The following is a 19,228-nucleotide window of genomic DNA, read 5'->3' as shown; positions in this document are numbered from 1 at the left end:
TTAGCTTCAGTATGGTTAAGGTTATGGTTGTGGAAATTCAGTGGCAAATCTGTAAAAGGAAGCAAACTCTGGTGCACTATGTCAAAGAGAAATAGCTCCGTCCATATAATACAACTTGAACACGTTTACTTCCTGTGTGATTTACACTGAATGTCAGAAGGATTTCAATTAGTAGTTGAGCTTTTTATTGTAAACATAAAACACAAAAGCAATTTTATTTTTTCAGTTTTTAATGAACACTGTGTTTCTTAAAGCACAGACATATTGCAGACCTTCGCACAATGACACTTCAAAATTAAACTTTATCAATATAATCCCATAGACAGTGCTATTTACAAAGTCATATGTTATATTTCAGTTATTTACAAAAACCCACGTGCACATCATTGCAGCTACTCCGTTTAGCTTTAATCATATTTTTATGGCAGAAATGTTATTAAACAACAGGAACAGCAGGTTTCAGATAAACGGTTTTATTGTAAACAGAGTTAGTGATGTGTAAGCAGCTGAGTAAATACTCTGGTGCTGTGTTTTATAAGCTGGTTGCTATGGATTAATATTAACTAGATTCCATGTTCATAATATTTGACTGCCATAAAAGTCTCAGCCCACTCTCCCTCTTAAGTAGCAGTAAGATACACACAGGATGGATGAAATACTTTTGACGCATTTCTCATGGTAACGAAAAACAAAAACCACACGATGCAGCTTGGTACACTGCACAGTTTCCATTCATCTAACTTTCAGAATGACCTCTATACACAAGACAGAGTCATGACTAAAGCTATTACTGGCTTTTCTTTTAGTAGTCTCACTTCCCTCTGCTTCATCACAGTTCCACTTTTCTTCTGTGACTTCAATTACATGTTCAAAAACACAACTCAGAAATGTGACATCCAGGGCTCTACTAACACACTCACATCTATGGGCAATATAGAGTCACCAGTTAACCTAACACCACTATCTGCATGTCTGTGGACTGTGGGAGGAATGCAGAGTACCCAGAGAGAACCCACACAAACACAGGAAAAACAAGCAAACTCCACACTGGCCTGTGAGTGAGGCCACAGTGCTAACCACTATATCACGTGCTGCCCACTTTGAACAACATAAAATGTAAAACAGCTTTGCAATATATCAACACAATAGCTTTTTCTTAAAAATAAATATTTTCAAAAATGACTTGCTCACATTTTGGAATTTTTCAAATGCACCACCAGGAAATAAAATCCGGTTTGAGAAGGAAAATGTGAAAGAAGGAGTGTCCCAGTACTTGCATTACAACATTAGTTGTTTTAATATTTTTTGCCCACTATGCAGAAATCAAGTACAAAGTGACCATCTTTATTTTTTTAAGTACACTTTTCATCTGGAGTCAAATAAGTCCTGCTCAAAACCGTATAGGTACAGATGAACTATTCTGCTTATATGCTTGTAGAAAAACCTAAAGACCAAAAGAGGAGTGGACTGCATTAGACTGCATTCTACTACTTGGCATAATTTAGATCGCTATCCTTCACATCTTACTTTTACACTTTACTGATATTAATCAATGGATAAAATAAATAAATAACCCTTTGTTTGGTGGTTGGATGCTAATTATGGCTTTAGTTACAAAAAAGTTGCAGTTAACATAAAAATTCCATATCAGTAAACAACAGTAGACTATTTTCTCTTTGTTGAACAAACAAAACAAACACGAAAAATAAAACTGTGCAGTAACTGTACAAGCAGGCTGTCCAAGACGTCTGTATATCATTGAGCATTGTCTGACAGGCTTCTGTGTCAGTGTGTGACCCCAGCTATTCAAGCTTGTTAGCATTAGCTGATTATTAGTATGCTGCCCTCTTGTCTAATCTAAACATATTTTTTCTTTGTTTTCTTGAATTATTTTATCCATATAAACTTACCTGTTTAAATCTGGTTCTTTAGTCCCTAGGTTGGTGTGGATAGTAATACCACAATCGTGTAGTACTTTGATATCATGGAGGGGTGTCAGTTTGATAATTTATCTAATATACTCATTTTGTCCTTATCCTCTCTTGTGATACATCAACCCAGCTAATCCAGGTTAAGGTGGACACGAACACTTCTCACAGCTCCTTTTTTTTTTTTTTTGAGCCACTGTGGATCAATCCAATCATAGGTGAAGACTTTCTATTTATTTCATTACCAGTGTACGTATCATATAATGATGATATTGTCATAGGTTTGAAACATGTCCTGCAAGCTTCAGGATCAATAGAGGGAAAACTTAAACTTTAGCCACACCCATTGCTGTCAGACCTGATCCCTCCGCTATGAGAGTGCTGTGCTTTGACACCGAGGTTTCATCCAAAGAGCGATCGTTGGAGTGAGTTGTCTGTCCATCAACATCGTCTGCAAGAGCTCTTTTGTAAACACCCATCAGACTCTGCCTGAATCGCCCCCTCACATCTAGCCCCATGCAGAAGTACAACAATGGGTTCACACAGCTGTTAAAGTAGGCAACGCCCTTTGCTACAGGGTACCAGATTTTCACCACTGCATTTTTATTGTCCACCATCTTCACCAGTAAGAGGCAATGGTAAGGTGCCCAACACAGGAAGAAGGCAATGACCAAACTTGCGAGTATACGCAGGGGGCGGGATTTCCCTGACAGGCGGGTGCGTCTGATTCCTACAGCGGCCAAGATATAACAGACCAGAATCACCATGAAGGGAATTATGAAGCCACACAGGAAGCGGATGGAGTAGAGAGCAGCTTTGGTGCTGTTGTACCCCTCTGCCTTCTCCTTCGGATCCACAGAGCACTTACTCAGGTTCTTCTTGCCCAGGTAGACTTGGCGATGGATGAAGTAGGGAATGCTTAAGAGGATCGCTGCGATCCAGATGCAGACCGCCACCATCCTCGCTACCCACATGGTGCGTCGATGCTTTGTGAAGACGGGCTGCCAGATGCAGAGCACTCGATCCAGACTGATCACAGCCAGCAGGAAGACAGAGCAGAACATGTTGGCATATTTGAAGAAGCCATTGAACTTGCAGACGAAGAGACCAAAAGGCCAGTGCTCAAAGAAGAGCTTCTTAGTGAGAGAGAAAACTCGTGTAAAGCAGAAGATCAGGTCTGCTATCGCCAGATTCACTAACCACACGTTGGTGACCTTTGGCTGTGGATGAAGAAGAAAATAAAACAACAATGATAACAGGAACATAAAGAAAATCAAAGCCATTATTTAAATTAAGCATATAACCTGATTTTGATGGCACTGAATTGCCATTGTCATTTGTGCATCACTAGTACGCGCCCTCATCTGCTGTTTTTACCTGGAAACAGTTTGGCCTTAAACCTGGTAACCACCCATTACTAGTGCTGTCCTGCAGGGGTAAAGTAAGTACCTTGAGAAAAGTGTTAACCATGTCCTATTGGGTCAGGTAGAGGGGATCGATATGTTTGCAACAATAACAACTGACTACTCAGTGGACTGACCACATTCAAAACTGTTAGTTAAACACATATATATATATATATATATATATATATATATATATATATATATATATATATATATATATATATATATATATATATATATTTAGCCACACTATCCACTTTTACAAGCAACAAATCCCCAGTCAGGCATAATGTGTTGTGAGTAATTCCTCATAATTTCTTCTTCTTACAGATTCACGGATTCCTTTAGGATTCACCACAATGATTCGCCTCCTTGGTGGGTTTCCTCTTTTCCTCATCTTTTCCCCCTTTGCCTCCAAACTGCTCAGCCCCAGCTGTTTCTCTGCTGCATTAATTTTTAATCTTGTTCATTCTGATCACTCCCAATAAAAATCCTGGCATCTTCAGCACTTCACTCAGCCTCCTGCCTTTTCGTTAATGTCACTGTATTCAAACCATTAATCATAGCATGTCTCACTAAACCTTCTCTTGTAAATCTCCTCTTTCACTCTTGCTACTTTCTTCTTCTCTGTTTTTTCTTGTTAGTTTGGATAGTTGAACACAGGTAGTGAAGGCAGATGAGTTCAAATATCTCGACTCCCTGCATGTCCATCAGTTTCACACACATGTATTTGGTCTTGATTTTACTGACTTTCATTCCACATCTGTCCAGAGCATACCTCCACCTCTCCAGGCTCACTTGCTCTCACTATGATCACAATGTTATTTGCAAACATCACTGTCCACAGAGACTCTTGCCAGACTTCATCTTTCAGCCTGTCCAGCAGTACTTCAAACAAAAAGGGCCCAGATTCCTGATGCCTTCAACCCATCTGTAACTCTTATCACACATCCTACCACCATCTCACTGTCCTCATGTCGTCATGTCCTGCACCACCCTCACATACTTCTCTACCATTCCTGACTTCCTCATACAGTTTCACAGTTCCTCTCATGGAACCTATCATATGCTTTGTCTAAATCCACAAAGACACAGAACAACTACTTCTGACTGTCTCTGTACTTCTCCATCGACACTCTCAAGACAAGACAAGACGTGACATTTTTATTCCTCTTTCTCTTCACAGAGCCAAGTTTCTGCTCACTGATCATTACTTCTCTTGTTAACCCTTTGCCAAACTCTTATTTCTTTAGCTAGGACACACTTGGACATAAGCTTTTTAGGACTTAAGTTGATTTCCTTGCGTGAGTTTTGCCTATTTTGAAGGTTAAATCAAAATAGGATTGCGTGAGATAAAATGTTGACTAGAATTGCATTTTTAATTTGTATCACTTTTCATGAATAACCCCATATTTTAAACCATCTTACAAAGTTTTAGCATTAGTAAAAACAGCTAGTGTTTATATGAGTGTGAATCTTATGTTATGTAACAAAGAAAAGAGCCCCTATACTCAAGTGAATTATCCCGGTTACAGCTCCCTGCAAAAGTTACAAACAGGGGACAAATTGTTGTTGTTTTTTTCTTTTATTTTAAGTTGCTTTGGGTTTCCTGTGTTGGTGCTGTGACACTGACACTGACAAAGTCACATATCTGTGCTGTCTTCTATCCCAATATGTTATTACCCAAATGTTACTGACGCTTATCAATCAATCAATAAATCCCGCCTTTATTTGTCACATGCAATGTTACACATACATGTTACCTGCAGTGAAAACCTGCAGTCTTATAGGGAGTTGTAAAATATTAAACTGTAAATATTAAGTTATTTCAAATATATGACACACTCCATATCTACCTTAAGTTTGAATCCAGCCACCCAGATCACCACAGAGTTCCCTGTGATGCCGAGTACAACAGTCAGTGTGTACAGGATGATGCTGACATTGTCCATGATGGCATCAATGTCCACCGCCTGGTCATCCTTAGAAGACTTGAGTGTGTGGGTGGGCAGAGAAGTATTTGGAAACATTGTGTGGCTGGAAAAGAGAAAACAGAAAAGGGCCAAAATGTCAGGCATGTTACTTATTGTGTAATTCAACCGAGAGACGGGAAGAAAACACAAGAGTCTATATTAAAAACAAATATAGATTAACAGACTCCACCTATAAGCCAACTTTTTTCTGATTGACGGAGCCTATCTGTATACAGTTAAGCATGAGATCACCATATGACCTCGCTGACATCCTAAAGACTAAAGAGCAGGAAACATGTTTAGAGCAGGTCCATGGTTTCACATGGCTCTGCAGATCCCCGAGTTTTAGTTTGTTTTTTAGTTTTGGAGCCCTGTTTTATACATCATATTCATACCTATAGGAAATATAGAATAACCAATTAACCTAACCCCAAGCTGGAGTACCTGTGAGTACCCACACAGACACAAAGAGAACATGCAATGATGCAGATGGTGGATTTAAACCCAGGACATTTTTGCTGTGAGGCAACAGTGCTAATCATGAGCTCACCGTGCTGCTTATGTGTGTATATGTATATCTATATATATTTTTTCCTTCCACTCTTTTTCAGCTCTGTCTTTATACGTTATAATCCTGTTCTCCTATAGATGGTTTTAAATGTTTAATATTCCTTTTTCTGTTTTACTGTCTTCTTTTTTTTAGTATTGCCTGTTTGCTTGTCTGTTCACTTCCTGTTTTACTTTGGTTGTTGGTTTTGTTTTTTCTCTTGTTTTCAGTTTATTTCTGTGACTGTCTGTCTCGTTTTCACTCCTGTCTTTTTTTTAGTCCGTATTCCAGGAAGCAGACTGAACAATCTGAGTTTAATCAGCAACTCTGAGTTTTCAGTTCCACTGCAAGGAAACTGTCCGATAGTCTGAAGATTTAACTCTGAGCTGAGAATAAATCTGTGATGTAATCATTGTTCCCACACTTACTATTTTTATTAACCATGAAGTTGTCAGTGGAACAAACCCACATTTTACTGGGATATCAGGATCAATTTCTGCAGAATAATTCACCTCGGTCTGAACTTTGACAGCGGCAGGAGCAGCAGGAAGGAAGGAATCAGAGGGAAACTCAAAGAGAAACTATCCAGTTAAGTTCACAGAGTCTGTAACGCCGTAACTGACTCAGAGTTGAAGTAAACTCTCTTTCTGGAACACACTAACGCTCTGCTCTGGTTGGCTCCTGAGTTTTTCCAAAGTATTAGTTTAGCTCCTGTGTGTTTTATGGATGCCTGTGTTTCCCTTTAACTAAATAAAGGTTTTTGGCTTTTTGGCTGTGTGCTTGTCTCGCTTTACAGTCCTTTCAACACTGCTTATCGAGACACAGGTTACTTGTGTATATACAGAGACAACTGTATTTGAAGTCATATTAAAGTTGAGCTTGCATGATTATAACGGTATAAGACAGAAAATAATGAAAAGCAGAATAAGAACCACTTTAAGTAGATAAATGTATACATTCATTAGTCTCATAGGTATACGATTAAGTTATACGATGCATGATGCACAAGTTAAACAAACACCTATCAAAGATCAGATATGGACATATATCACACTTTTTAATATCCAGCATTCATCAGAAACGGTTATATTACACAGGTGTGGGTATTTTAAACACTGGAAAACAGCCAGTCAGTTTCTTTCGTCCCATAACATACGGGCGGATTATCTGCACAGTCGTGTTTACACTTCTCCATTATTCACATGTAGGTGAAATTTTTCAGAAGCATGTCTTATTTCCTTCCTGAAAGTTCTTGGTCAGTTAATATTTTAGAGACTTCTCTATATGTGCACTAATGCAGTGCAGTGTTGCTAACTATGTTGCTTACATGCTAAAAATATTTCAGGCACTTCAAACACTTTCCACAGACCTCCCGTGCAAGTGGAAAAAAATCCCCTGACCTGCTCAGAAAACTGCCGAAATGGTACCAAGTGGCTTTTGGGGTGTGTGAAGAGTCTTTATATACATTGAGATCTCCAGACACCTTACTGCATACTGTTTTGTCATTTAAACATTAGAAATGTGTCATTGCTAATATTATCTTTAACAGTGGTTATAGGATGTTGTTCCTGGCACAATTTTCAGAAGAGTTACAGATTTACATTTTTAAACACACTCAATGCACATGTTTAGCTGTCACTCTAGGACAAAGGTCTGATAATGAGAGTTTAAAGGGCCAAAAAAGTCTAAAATCAAAATTATTATGATTCTAATGAGGAGACCGAGTTTCTTTCAGAATAAATGCATGGAACCCTCAAAGACCCGAGTCAGTTTAGATAAATTTGATTTAGCTCAGCTATAGTGAAAGTGCCGACAAACAATCAACAACTGTGGTGGCCACAGCACAAAGCTATGAAGTGCAGCACAAGATTAACAAAACCTTACTTGATAAAATGTGCTTCCAGAGGTCATAAATGAAAAAGTGATCTTACCACTGCAAGCAAATACTGTTGAGCTTTAAAGAAAAAGAGCCCAGCTGTCGAGCACAAACATGGTTTCTGCTGTTTAGAGAAGCAAAGCTGCTGCAAGGGGAAATGAACATGACACTGCAGTGAGTGCACAGCCTACTTCAACCACAGATAAAAAAACAAAACCGTAAAAACCCTGCATTGTGTTTGAATGTCTCTGTAAACCAGATAAACGGCATTTTGCATCCATGCCTAGACTTATTTATCATTCAGCCGGTAATGAAATCTTCGTAGGAAGAAGTTAGGGTTTCAAAAAATAATTACACTAATTCAGTTTCTGACAAAGTGTGAAAAAAAGCTCAGATTTGCTCCTTCTGTTTTTAAGTTGCAGGACTAAATGATAACCAGAAGTGTTCTTCCATAACCATTGTCTTTGTCTACAAATCACTTCAACATTTTATCCTTTTGGACATTTTCATGAAAAATTTAAAGTAATTAAATGGCTCTAGTTTCAGAATCTTGTTTTGTGGGCTCAGAGTGGCTCTGAGGCTGTTTACCCTGAAATTCAACTGTACATTTGTGGTAGATTTGAAGAAATTCCCCTAATGCAGCAATATCAAAAGTGTGGGCTGTGGCCTGACAGGGCCATGATGATAAGAGTGAGTGGACTGCAAGTGATGAAGTCCTCTCAGTGAACCCGTCTCACTGACGACGCTACGTCCAGATGAACAAAATCAACTTTCTGAGACTAAACTAAAAAACTTAAAAAAGAAAAAAAGAATTAATGAAGCTAAATTATTAGATTAAAATGTGACAGGACTGTGTAAGACTTGTTTTTGAATTGGCTGGGCTGTCTGAAATATGGGTTACTGTGGGTTAAAAAAAAAGTTGGTCTGCAGGACAAACCAAAAAGTGCAATGGCTCAGTTGTTCACATAGCAGCCAAGATGGCCGAGATCAGAGGAGGCGTCATCTGACCTTTTTAAACCCAAGAGACAATGTGACTGAGGAAGTGTGTCATCAGTCTGTGAAGGACAGCAGATACAAATGCTTAACAAACCACAGATTTCTACCAGTGCTTTAAAGAATTCACACTCATATTTAATATATAGTGTAACCGTGTGCCAGCAAGTACGGTCAGAAAGAAAATAGCCTAAAAACAGTCAATAGCTTATAGCTGCGTTTTCCAAAAACTGCTGTGAGATTATGTTGCTACATGAGATACTGTTATAGTCATTAGTGTTTAGATTTTTTGTGTTTGTCAAACTTGTTGATTTCTTGGTTATTTTAACAGTGAGTTATATTTCTTTTCATGTCAGTGATTCCAGTTTTAACTTTGTGGTTTTCTTGGGAATGACTGCGATTCTCTGGTTTGGTTCCCGTTTAACACGATCTGTTTATACAGGGACTTTAACTTCTGCATGTTTTTGTTTTCTGTCTTTACTCTGTCACTGGGCTTATCTGTTGTCCTGTTATGCCTCCCCCCGTGTTAGTTCATTCTTGTTTACTATTTCAGTTTCATATTTTATATCTTCTTCCCTTTGCCCTTTGTCAAGACATTTGTGAATTACTATGTGTGTGTTTGGATTCATTTTTTGGTTTGTGGCCTTTTTCCTTTATGTTTTTTCTCATTCCTAGAAACAGCTTGAAACTGCCTGTTTCTCACATTAGGTCCTCTCTTCTCCATACCCTGACAGATAGACAGCTTATCTTAGTTTAAATAATGAGCAAAATCAAGTCAAGCAAAACATAGTTTTAGAATTCATCTGAGAATCTGAAAACAATCTGAGAAGTGTTTTTGTTACCATCCATCCAAAACATCTCCTGCACAGATGTTTTCTTTCAATTTACCTGTTTTACTGGTATTTTTCAGAGAATTGCCTTTTTGATCAGAAAACCATTTTTTTATACATTTTCATTAGTAAAAGTGTTAAATTGAAAGTTGGCTACTAATCTGATAACATACTTGCAGCTGTTCAGCAGAAAAGTGCACGTGATCTTAATACAACACGATTGGTTACTTTTATGGCTGTAGAGCATGTAAACAGGCTTCTTATATTTCTTTTAAAATTAACATTCTTGCTAAAACCTTTTAAAGTTGAATGGCTGCAATGACCAGATTATAAAGAAAATTAAAAAAAAAAACGTCGGACTTTTTTTTTACGCACATAGGTGACACACAGTTGATGTGGTTTGCCAGCAGGAAAGTCAGCAGCCAACCACAGACTTCACAAAACACGAAAGAGATGAAAAGAAGCTCTGAATGTCATTTCCTTTACGTGTGAGGTGTTTTGCATCTGAGGCACGCAGACAAAGAGGCAGGCTGTAGAGTAAATAAACTGTAGAAAACATTTAAATAGAATTTAAATCATCAAATCTTTGTGTTTCTACAACTGCAAAAAGTAAGATCAAACACTGACAGGAAGTGTGAAAATCCTGTTTTGCCTTGTAGATTCGCTTTGCTGTAACAAAGTGTTTCCTTACGTTTGCTTTGCGTGACCATCCGACTGAGAGCTTGAGTTGGGGGGGTGTGGGGGGTGGTGAAGCATGGACACTGCTGCTTTTATGTAAAGTGAGGTGATAAAATGACATATTTAGAGTAAATCCTGCCTGTATGTACCAACACGTTTTTATTGATTTATAGCAGTTAAACTGATTTTCTTTTCATTGTGCCAAAGATTAGAACATTAAATCCATTTTACCTGTTTCTCTCACCCAACGTGTTGTGGATGTGATTATGTTCAGTTTAGTTGAATTCAGATTTTATTTATGAAGCACTAAAATCACAATAACAGTCCCAAATCCAAACTGGGAGTTGGATCCACTGAAGAAGAGCCTGAAACCTGAAGGACCGACTTCCGATTCTAATGTTAAATATCCTCAGAACGATAAATAAACCAGCAGTCTTAAAGCAGCGTGCTCTGTCAGATGAACTGAAGGTTTTATGGAGTTTTTTAGGATATCCCGATAATAATAAATTATTGCATTCTAGAAATAATAGATGCATGAACTAGTCTATTAGCATCACTCTGAGACAGGATGTTTCTGATATGGGAGATGATAAGATAATGTGCAAATGCAGCAAAGAAGATACAAGACTTATCAGGACATCTCTGAAAGTGGTTAAAAACGTAGATAATGCTGCACATTCGGTTTACAGATGGTTATAAAATGATTGATGGGAGTTTTCAATTTCAGGCCTCTGATACTGTTCGTCTTCACTCAGAGAGTCACAGCTCATGTTAATGCTGATGTTTGTTTTTAAACTAATTTACACAAAAATCTCCCTGAGTTTGCAAATTTAACATATGAAAAACGTAATCACTTTTCTAACATTTAATGGATACAGACTGTTTGTGTGTAATGTCATGCTCATTGTTCTTGTTTTGATTCACTGTACATGGCACAATGTCTTTTGAACTAGAAGCTGATCTCCAGCTTGCATGTGAGTGCATGTGTAATACATTTAGGCTTTTAGGAGCTAATGAGCCTTCTATTTGCCTTTAGAGATGGCGAAGCCCTCATTTTGTTAGCACAGTCCCACAGCTGTGTGACAAAGTACCTATTAAAGCTTTTAACTTTGATCTACGGACAGAAACATTACTCTTTGTTTGGTCAGTTAGTCCACTCCTGCTGTACAGCATGGATTGCAGTGAAACTAAACACAGTCAGACTATATCCTCATGACAAAACTACAGAATTTGGTACCTTTTCTCTACTGCCAACAGCTTTAAATACAATAAGAAGAAGGAACGGGGAGCTTTAATGCAAATGCATCACTACCAAAAAGTAAAAATATAATTTTTTCTGTAATACTGAAAATCACACAAGTATCACAATAATGTAGTAAAAATAATTACAGTAATCACATTACAGCCACAAGTCAAACTTTTTTTTTTTTTGCCTGCAATGAGTTCTTTAATTATCCTCAAGACAGAATCGCTGTTACAATCAGCTGCTTTCCATTTGCATGCAGTGAGGCAGAAAATGAGAGAGCAGCCTTCAGTTTATGAGGAGTGGAAATGTGAACATTACTTTTATTTTATTTTATTTAAAACTGCTGCTTTGAACAAGACAGTAGCTGTTGGCAATCCCCTGCAAAGAAAGCAGAAGGCTAACAGGTAAGAACCAGAGTTATGCTAAAGGTGAGTATGCTGACCACATGCATTCATCGGGTAACTAAAGCAGCGATTAACTGTCAGGCTTTGAGCTTGTGCTCATACTTATTTCAGCAGAGGACTCACTGAATGAAGCTCCCCTAGTGCTGGCTTTCAGCTTCGCTGTTGGCTTTGTGTTCTTTTGTGGTCATACTCACACACACACACACACACACACACACACACACACACACACACACACACACACACACACACACACACACACACACACACACAAATATGCTTGTGCATTCATTATGACAGGGATTTGTTCCAGTTTGTGGGACTGTAGCCTTGAGGTATCTTGTTACCTGATAATTATTCACTTTCACGGGTGCTACAGAAGTAACTGATAGATCAAATGTGTAGAATCAATTTATTTCAAATATATGTTAATTACAAGGAAGTGAAATTGTATGCCATCTTTTATTTGATGATCACACAACAATGTGATCATCAATGTGATGATCATGTATGTAAATGCATACAATAATGCATTTACAGTACTGAATTATTTTGACATTATCACAGAAACAGACAACAGATTTTTTTGAGCAGCTTATATCTTTAACAAAAAGAGGGGAACTTTCTGCCCTGTGTCTCTGTGTTTAAATTTAACATATAGGGAACCTGAATGTGTGGTTTGTAGAGGTCACAATTACACATATGTAATATGTGGACATAATCTTAGATGTCTTTTGTGGTAGCCTTTTCTAATAGTATCCTGTATGTAAAAAAAAACAGTCATGGTGAAATTTCATAAAAGGTACTGTCCATGCACAAAAACATTGTGTAATAACTAGAAATCAAGCTGCTGTTTCTGCATGTTATGTTTGAAACACCAGTATTTACCATAATTCTTGCACGGCTTATAAAATTGGCATATTATCTAAAGCAAGCCTCCACAACAGCCCCAATTTGTCATTTGACCTCTTGGGGAAACTAATTGCTCACACCTGATTTACAGCCTCCTCTAATCTGGGTCACTAACTGTGTTTGTGGTGTTGGTAGTTCTGAAGTATTTGTAATGCGTGTTCTGTTTTTCCAGGTGCTCTATCACCCTCCCACAGTCTAAAGACATGTACATTAGATCAACTGATAATTAGAAATTGATTGTCAGTGTGAATGTTTATGTATTTGTGTTGTCCCTGTGATAGACTGCTGAGTACCCAACCTTTCCCTCATTGTCAGCTGAGGTAGGTTACCTCCCCAACCCTGCACTGAATTAGTGGTTAATAAAATGAATGGATGTGTTGATAAATGTTCAAAAGTGTTCTGCCTACTGAACCTGTAGCATCTAATGCATCAAATCTTTAATCATTTTCTTTATGAGTGTAGTCTTTAGATTATCATAACATATTTCCCCTTTTTAGTCTAGTATCAATCACAACCACCACCCGATTGTAAGTTCAATCAAATATATACAGCTCAAACTCTTAAGGAATTATATAAGGAAACCCTACCTGTTTTTTTCTTTTTAAAAATTTGGATGATGTAAGAAAACAAAGTGTGTAAAAACTCCACAATACATGTAAAACTTTTGGTCATAAGTGGGAAATATCAAGTAACAATGTCATCTGACAAGTCCAGACAAAGTTCAGAGTCCTTACCTGCAGTTACTGGACTGATCTCTCAGAGCTGAGGTGAGCTTCAGTCGTTGTGGTCAGAGGCAGAAGTGAAGATGTGTGCTCTGTTATCTGTGTCGCAGTTACTTCAAGTGGTTCTCTTTGTATCATGTCTATCACACGCAGACTTCCTCTCTGTGTTACTGTCATGTGTCTAGCTTTGTCTTCCTTTCCTCATATAGCTGCTTCTCTTTTTCCACACAAACCCACCCTCACATCGCCTCTCTGTTTGTCAAACACACACACAGATCCAAAAGCACAGACACTGAATGACCAACAAATTAATCAGACTTTAGAGCGATTGCTTTCTTCTTCAGCATCGCATTTATTCAAATGGAGTCGCTGACTGCGTAGTTACAGCAGAGGGATTCTCGCATTGTCATGCATGTTGGAGCCGTCTCACCTTTTTTAATTTTTTATTTTTTTTGCTGATTTCCATTAAACGTATGCCCAGATTTTAGAGTAGCAATTTATTAAACTGAACCGCAGCCTCCATGTCGTCATGAGGTTACAGCTGTTTCCAGGAAACAGGGGGCTATTTGGCCTTGAATAGTCATCCCGTAATAGAACGTCACGACAGAAACTGAGGAGACCACAGATGTGGCTGATGCAACTCACTCCTTTGAAGAAATAATAAAAACACACACAAAAAAAGAAAGTAAAAGAATTTGTATCAAAATGAAAATGTAACCAAGCTTAAGTAACATGACTGATATACATAAAAAGCTGTGGAACACTGAGTATGGGGAAAGTGCCACATATTACAATAGACAGTGAACTTAAACCTCAACCTTTATTGACAAGAAGTATAAAGAGAAAAATGCATGATCCTGCAGTTGTCCAGCAGACAGAGAATGCCAGAATGGATCCTCTGATTGTGTGCAAACAATGTTGATTTAGCACAGGCGAAATTAATGAAACAAGTCAGCAGTAAAACAAAGAACTTCAGTGACTTACAGGTTATTAAAAGATAGTGGACAATGAGGCAAGTAAACATTAAAACCCGAAAGCCACACGAGGGACTACGCTTTGAAAAAAAGGAAGGAGAAAACAGAAAACACTCAGCAGAGTGTATATAGTCTATATAGTCTCTGAAACACAATAACATTTAGGAGAATGATTTCATTCATATGCCTGATCACAATAACAGTTTAAGTACACATTTAAGGTTTATATTGTATTTCACTACATCTTACAGGACTGTATTCATCTCAGAGCTGTGTCTATTTTTTTATGCCAATTTTGGACAATTTCACATATAAAAAACAACAACAACAACAAAAGAAGAATGATCCATTAATTTAGACTATTATTTAGATTACTATTAATAATACGCTCACCGGCCACTTCATTAGGTACACCTGTTCGACCGTTTGTTGACCAATAAGTGCATTTAGGTGCGTGTACATGATAAAGCCATCCTGGAGAAAAAAGGTGATTTAAGTGATTTTGATTGTTTCATGGCTGATTTTCCCACACATCCATCTCTACAGTTTCCAAAGGATGTTCTGAAGAAAATCACTCAAATAACAGTTTGGAGGTAACATGTCAAACCTAGTGTACAGCTGGATTAGAGCAGAAGACATCATGTGCCGCTGCAGTCAGCTAACAGTAGGAAACTGATGCATTTTACACAGACTCACATAACTGGATGTCGGAACAGTGAAAAAACAACACCTGCTCTCAATTTCTGCTGTGACGTTTGAATGGTAAGGCCACAATGTGGCATAAAAACATGATAGCATGGCTCCATTGTTGCCTCCATGGTGATGGTAGTGGTGACGTTAGAAATATTGTCTTGGCACACTTGGGCCCCTTAGTCCTAACTGAGAATTATTTAAATTGCACAGCCTACCTGAGTGCTGTCAGTCCCTTTATGACAACAGTGTAACCATCTTCTGACTGCTTCCAGCAGGATAATGTGCCACAGCGCTCAGATCATCTCAGACCAGTTTCGTGAACATGACACTAGATCTCAATCCAACAGAGTACCTTTGGGATGAGATTTCCATCATGGAAACATCCACCAGCTCAACTATAATAAAATGCCCCATGTATTGCACAACATTCATTTTTTTCAGGGCAGAGAGTGGTACTCATTTATCCACATTTTTTTAAACTATTCATCTTTTTTGATCAGTTAAATTTGTTAAATTTGCTAAATTTGTCAAATTTACATTTGTTTTGGTGGTTACATATTTTTGTGTGTGAACTCTTTCTTGCCGCTTCACACAAACTTTAAAAAAAAGATAAAAAACAAAATTTTTGCAACTTCTTTTGAACTTTCTTTAAAAGCCCATAAAAGGAAACAGTCAAAGGACAGGTGTTGAGTAAAAACTTCTGGCTTGAAGGTTCCTAAAATACCAGTGAAGCAGTGCATTAAGAGAGCAAGTGTGACTTTCTGTGTGAATAAAACATAAGTACAAGTTTTCACAAAGTTGAGGCAGGGATAGTGCTCAGCCTTGTGTGCACAGCGAGAGCAAAGTTGGTGAAGACCTAAAGAGATGCTAAAGAAACAAAGCTAAATATACTTTTGTTGTAAGAAACAAGGAGAAATGTTTTGTCAATAGTCCACAAGCAGTAAAGCTTAAGGTATACAAAACACTCGTAATCTCTAAAATAAGAAGGAAATGTAATTCATTTCTCTGAAAAATCCACTTTTTAATTAGAGACAGTAAACACTGCACTGTGATATTTTCAGTGTGACTTATTAATTTAATTTTTGTTTGGATTTAGAATTAAGCTTTTTGAAACAGCAAACTCTAACATTTATTCAGGTTTGGGTATTTCTCCTTCCCCCCATTCCACTGCTTTTGAGAAATATCTGTATATGCAATCACTTCCTGTTTTTTCCCCCTTGTCCTATGAGCCAATCAGGTCACGCTAGAGTTCATGACACCATCAAGTTGCAAAATGTCAGACAGGAATATGATCTTGTGAACAGAGGTTTTGAAGTAACATTTCAGATTTCCTTTAATTTCACAGTCAATTAGAAACCACTGTAGACTTTATGATTCAGCAGTTTGTGGAACTCGCTTTATAAGTAAAAACTATTATTAGTTTCTCAAACCACTGTGGACTTATTTAGGCGCAGGTTTGTGAGTATTTTTTACAGCTGTGTTTTCTCTGAGCACTGAAGGATCTGTCCTCAGGATTAATCTTCAGAGAAGTGAAGATGTGCAAACACACACCTGAATGCTCCACACCAGCAAACTGAAAAAAGCCTCATGCATTTATGGGGGTGCTCATACTTGCTGATGTTTAGGGACTCAAACGCCTTTGATTAGCAGCTCCTGACCTACCTAACTCCAATGAAAACAGTAAGGCTGTGTTCGGTTTTTACCCTGACTGTCCTGTAATCACATCACTGCATTTGTATGACTATGAATTATACAGACATTAGAAATAGTAAAGTATATTTTAACTAAAACTGACCTGAAAAACATTAAATGACAGGGTATAAAAGTTATTTCTGAAAAACTTGAAATGCTCTGGAAAAACTTTTAAAAAGCAGAATATAATAACAAAATATTTAAAAACACAACTAAAATATGATTTTGGAAGAGAGTTGTACAAATGATTTATATCACATGCTAAACATTTATGAATTTATTTCTTTTTGAGCAACATACCAAAAACATTCAGAGCAGGGTTAAGTATTAAGAGTGAAGCTACTGTTGCAATTCTGATATGACAGCTCAGAGTGTCATATGCTGCTTCTAAGGGCTAAAGCCTTTTTAGAATTTGCTGGAGTGTTTGAGTTAGTGTGAATGATAAAATATGCATCTATTAAATTGCCTGGCAGCTTACATTAAAACAACACTTTGAACTATTTTCCCACCTGGTCACCTTTGTGTCTGTGAACACCTGTGTGGATCAACACTTGTATTCAAAAGGTTTCTCCATGTAATGGTCTGCTAGAGGGTGTGGGGAGCCATAGCCCCGTCCCCCAGGGCATGAAGCAGGCATAGAGGAGATCCAGCCCTCAGACATCCAGAGGCCCCAGAGTGCGAGAGCCCAAGGAGGACCATCGGAGGGGCATCCGTGCCGCCCTCCTGGGAAGAGCTGAGGAGAGCCCCAAACGAGCGGTCACCTAGCAGCCACGGAGCAGAAGCCAGAGGGGCTGCAGTGACGTGCCCGCGGGCTCTGCTAGCAGCCAGCCACGCCAGAGTGGACCGAGCCGCAGAGGCCTGACGGCCCAGAGGCCTGACGGCCCAGAGGCCCCACCCTCCGGAAAGGGCCCAACCGAGCCACAGGTGCCAGGCCCCGCCAAGTAGCCACCGGGAGTGAGCCGGTACATGCCTGAGCGCCCAGCCCCGGACACCAAGAACCACCAACGTCTGAGGGCATCAGCCACCGGCAGGGAGTGTGGGGAGATAGGCCTCCATACCCTGAGATGTTCCCTGAAGGGTAGAGTCTAAGACCTGACCTGACATATAGACAGAGACGAACAGGTACACACAGACACAAATGTGCATTCTGACCCCATATACACATATACAAATATTCGGTGAAAAAAAAAAAGGAAGCTCTTTTTACAACATGTCTTTATTTTTGCTTGTTTTTTGGTTTTCAGCCTTACACAACTTCTCTGTCTCAAGTTTTTGAAATATTTTGATGATTTTTGTGACATCCAATTCAAAATGAGGTGACATTAAAAAATAATAAATGGAATTTTTCAGTCCATACACATATAATATCTGTATATACTTAGCTTATAACTGTAGAACACTCAGAACACACTAGGATTAGGTTTAATAATCAATTTGTGTTGTGTGTAAAGGTTTCCGTTTGTGTGTGTGTTTCTGAATTGTTGTTGTGCATGTGTCTGCCAGTGTGGTGTGGAAGTATTCTTCATGCAGCTTATCCTTGCATTCAGGCATGACTCCACGGTTTGTGCTGCCCTCTAGTGGTACATAGTGTTGTAGTTTTTGTGGGTCGTCATTTTTCACACGGCAGTTATTCAAACGCAGTTACTCACACGGATCTGATCAAAACGACCTGCTGAAGTTCAAACTGAGCATCAGAATGAGGAGTAAATGTGATTTGAGTGGCTTTGAATGTGACATAGTTGGTTGAAACTGCTGATCTACTGTGATTTTTCCACATCCATCTCTACAATTTACACAGGACGGTCTGAGAAAAACAAAAGTGAGCCTTCAGTGAGCAGCGTTCTCTTAGTGAAAATGCCTTACTGATGTCAGAGGTCAGAGGAGAAAGTCTGGGTCACCAAACTGACTCTAAGTGACAGGATGGCAACATCAAAGTCATTCAAATAACCACTCATTACAGCCAAGGTATGTAGAAGAGCATCTCTGAACACCCAACATGTCAAACTTAGTGTACAGATGGACTACAGCAGAAGATTACACCACATGCCAGCTAAGTGTAGGAAACTCAGGCTGAATGACAGATGTTTGGAAAAACAACACCTCCTTTCGATTTCTGCAGTGACATTTAGAAGGTAAAGTCACAATGTGGTGACTTAGTCCCAATTGAGAATTTCACAGCCTACCCCTAGGGTGCGATTCCTGTAATGGATGTTCAACTAAACTGCAGCAACTGTGTGATGTTGTCATGTCAATATATACCAGAATCTCTGAATAATGTTTCTAGCAGTTTTAGGATACCCATCCTACAACTAGTGTTGGGAATAAATATTTTTTCAGTGCCTCAATAATGCTAT

The 19,228-nt window shown here is 38.5% G+C and overlaps 1 protein-coding gene across 1 annotated transcript; it reads right to left on the bottom strand.

The window, feature by feature from the left end:
* Window positions 1-231: 231 nt before the first annotated feature.
* On the bottom strand, window positions 232-13,607 carry LOC146682487 (N-formyl peptide receptor 1-like). Its single transcript, XM_085446645.1, has 3 exons — window positions 13,528-13,607; window positions 5,191-5,371; window positions 232-3,148 (listed from the first exon to the last, which is right to left on the bottom strand). Exons 2-3 carry the CDS (start codon window positions 5,362-5,364, stop codon window positions 2,255-2,257), a joined length of 1,068 nt encoding a protein of 355 aa, XP_085302771.1. The 5' UTR covers window positions 5,365-5,371; window positions 13,528-13,607; the 3' UTR covers window positions 232-2,254.
* Window positions 13,608-19,228: the final 5,621 nt, after the last annotated feature.

The sequence above is a fragment of the Copadichromis virginalis genome, linkage group LG22, assembly GCF_057382275.1.
Source record: "Copadichromis virginalis isolate Kocher_CV1m ecotype Utaka linkage group LG22, C_Virginalis_male_GT1.1, whole genome shotgun sequence".
In the NCBI taxonomy this organism is placed as follows: Eukaryota; Metazoa; Chordata; class Actinopteri; order Cichliformes; family Cichlidae; genus Copadichromis; species Copadichromis virginalis.
Note: the sequence above shows the minus strand (reverse complement) of the source record. Positions and strands in the feature narration are given on the sequence as shown.

Excerpts from the sequence above, each read along its gene's own strand:
- LOC146682487 (XM_085446645.1), bottom strand. The coding sequence starts at position 5,364 with ATGTTTCCAAATACTTCTCTGCCCACCCACACACTCAAGTCTTCTAAG. Across the intron at positions 3,149-5,190 it reads TGGCTGGATTCAAACTTAAG|CCAAAGGTCACCAACGTGTG; the intron begins GTAGATATGGAG and ends CTTCATCCACAG.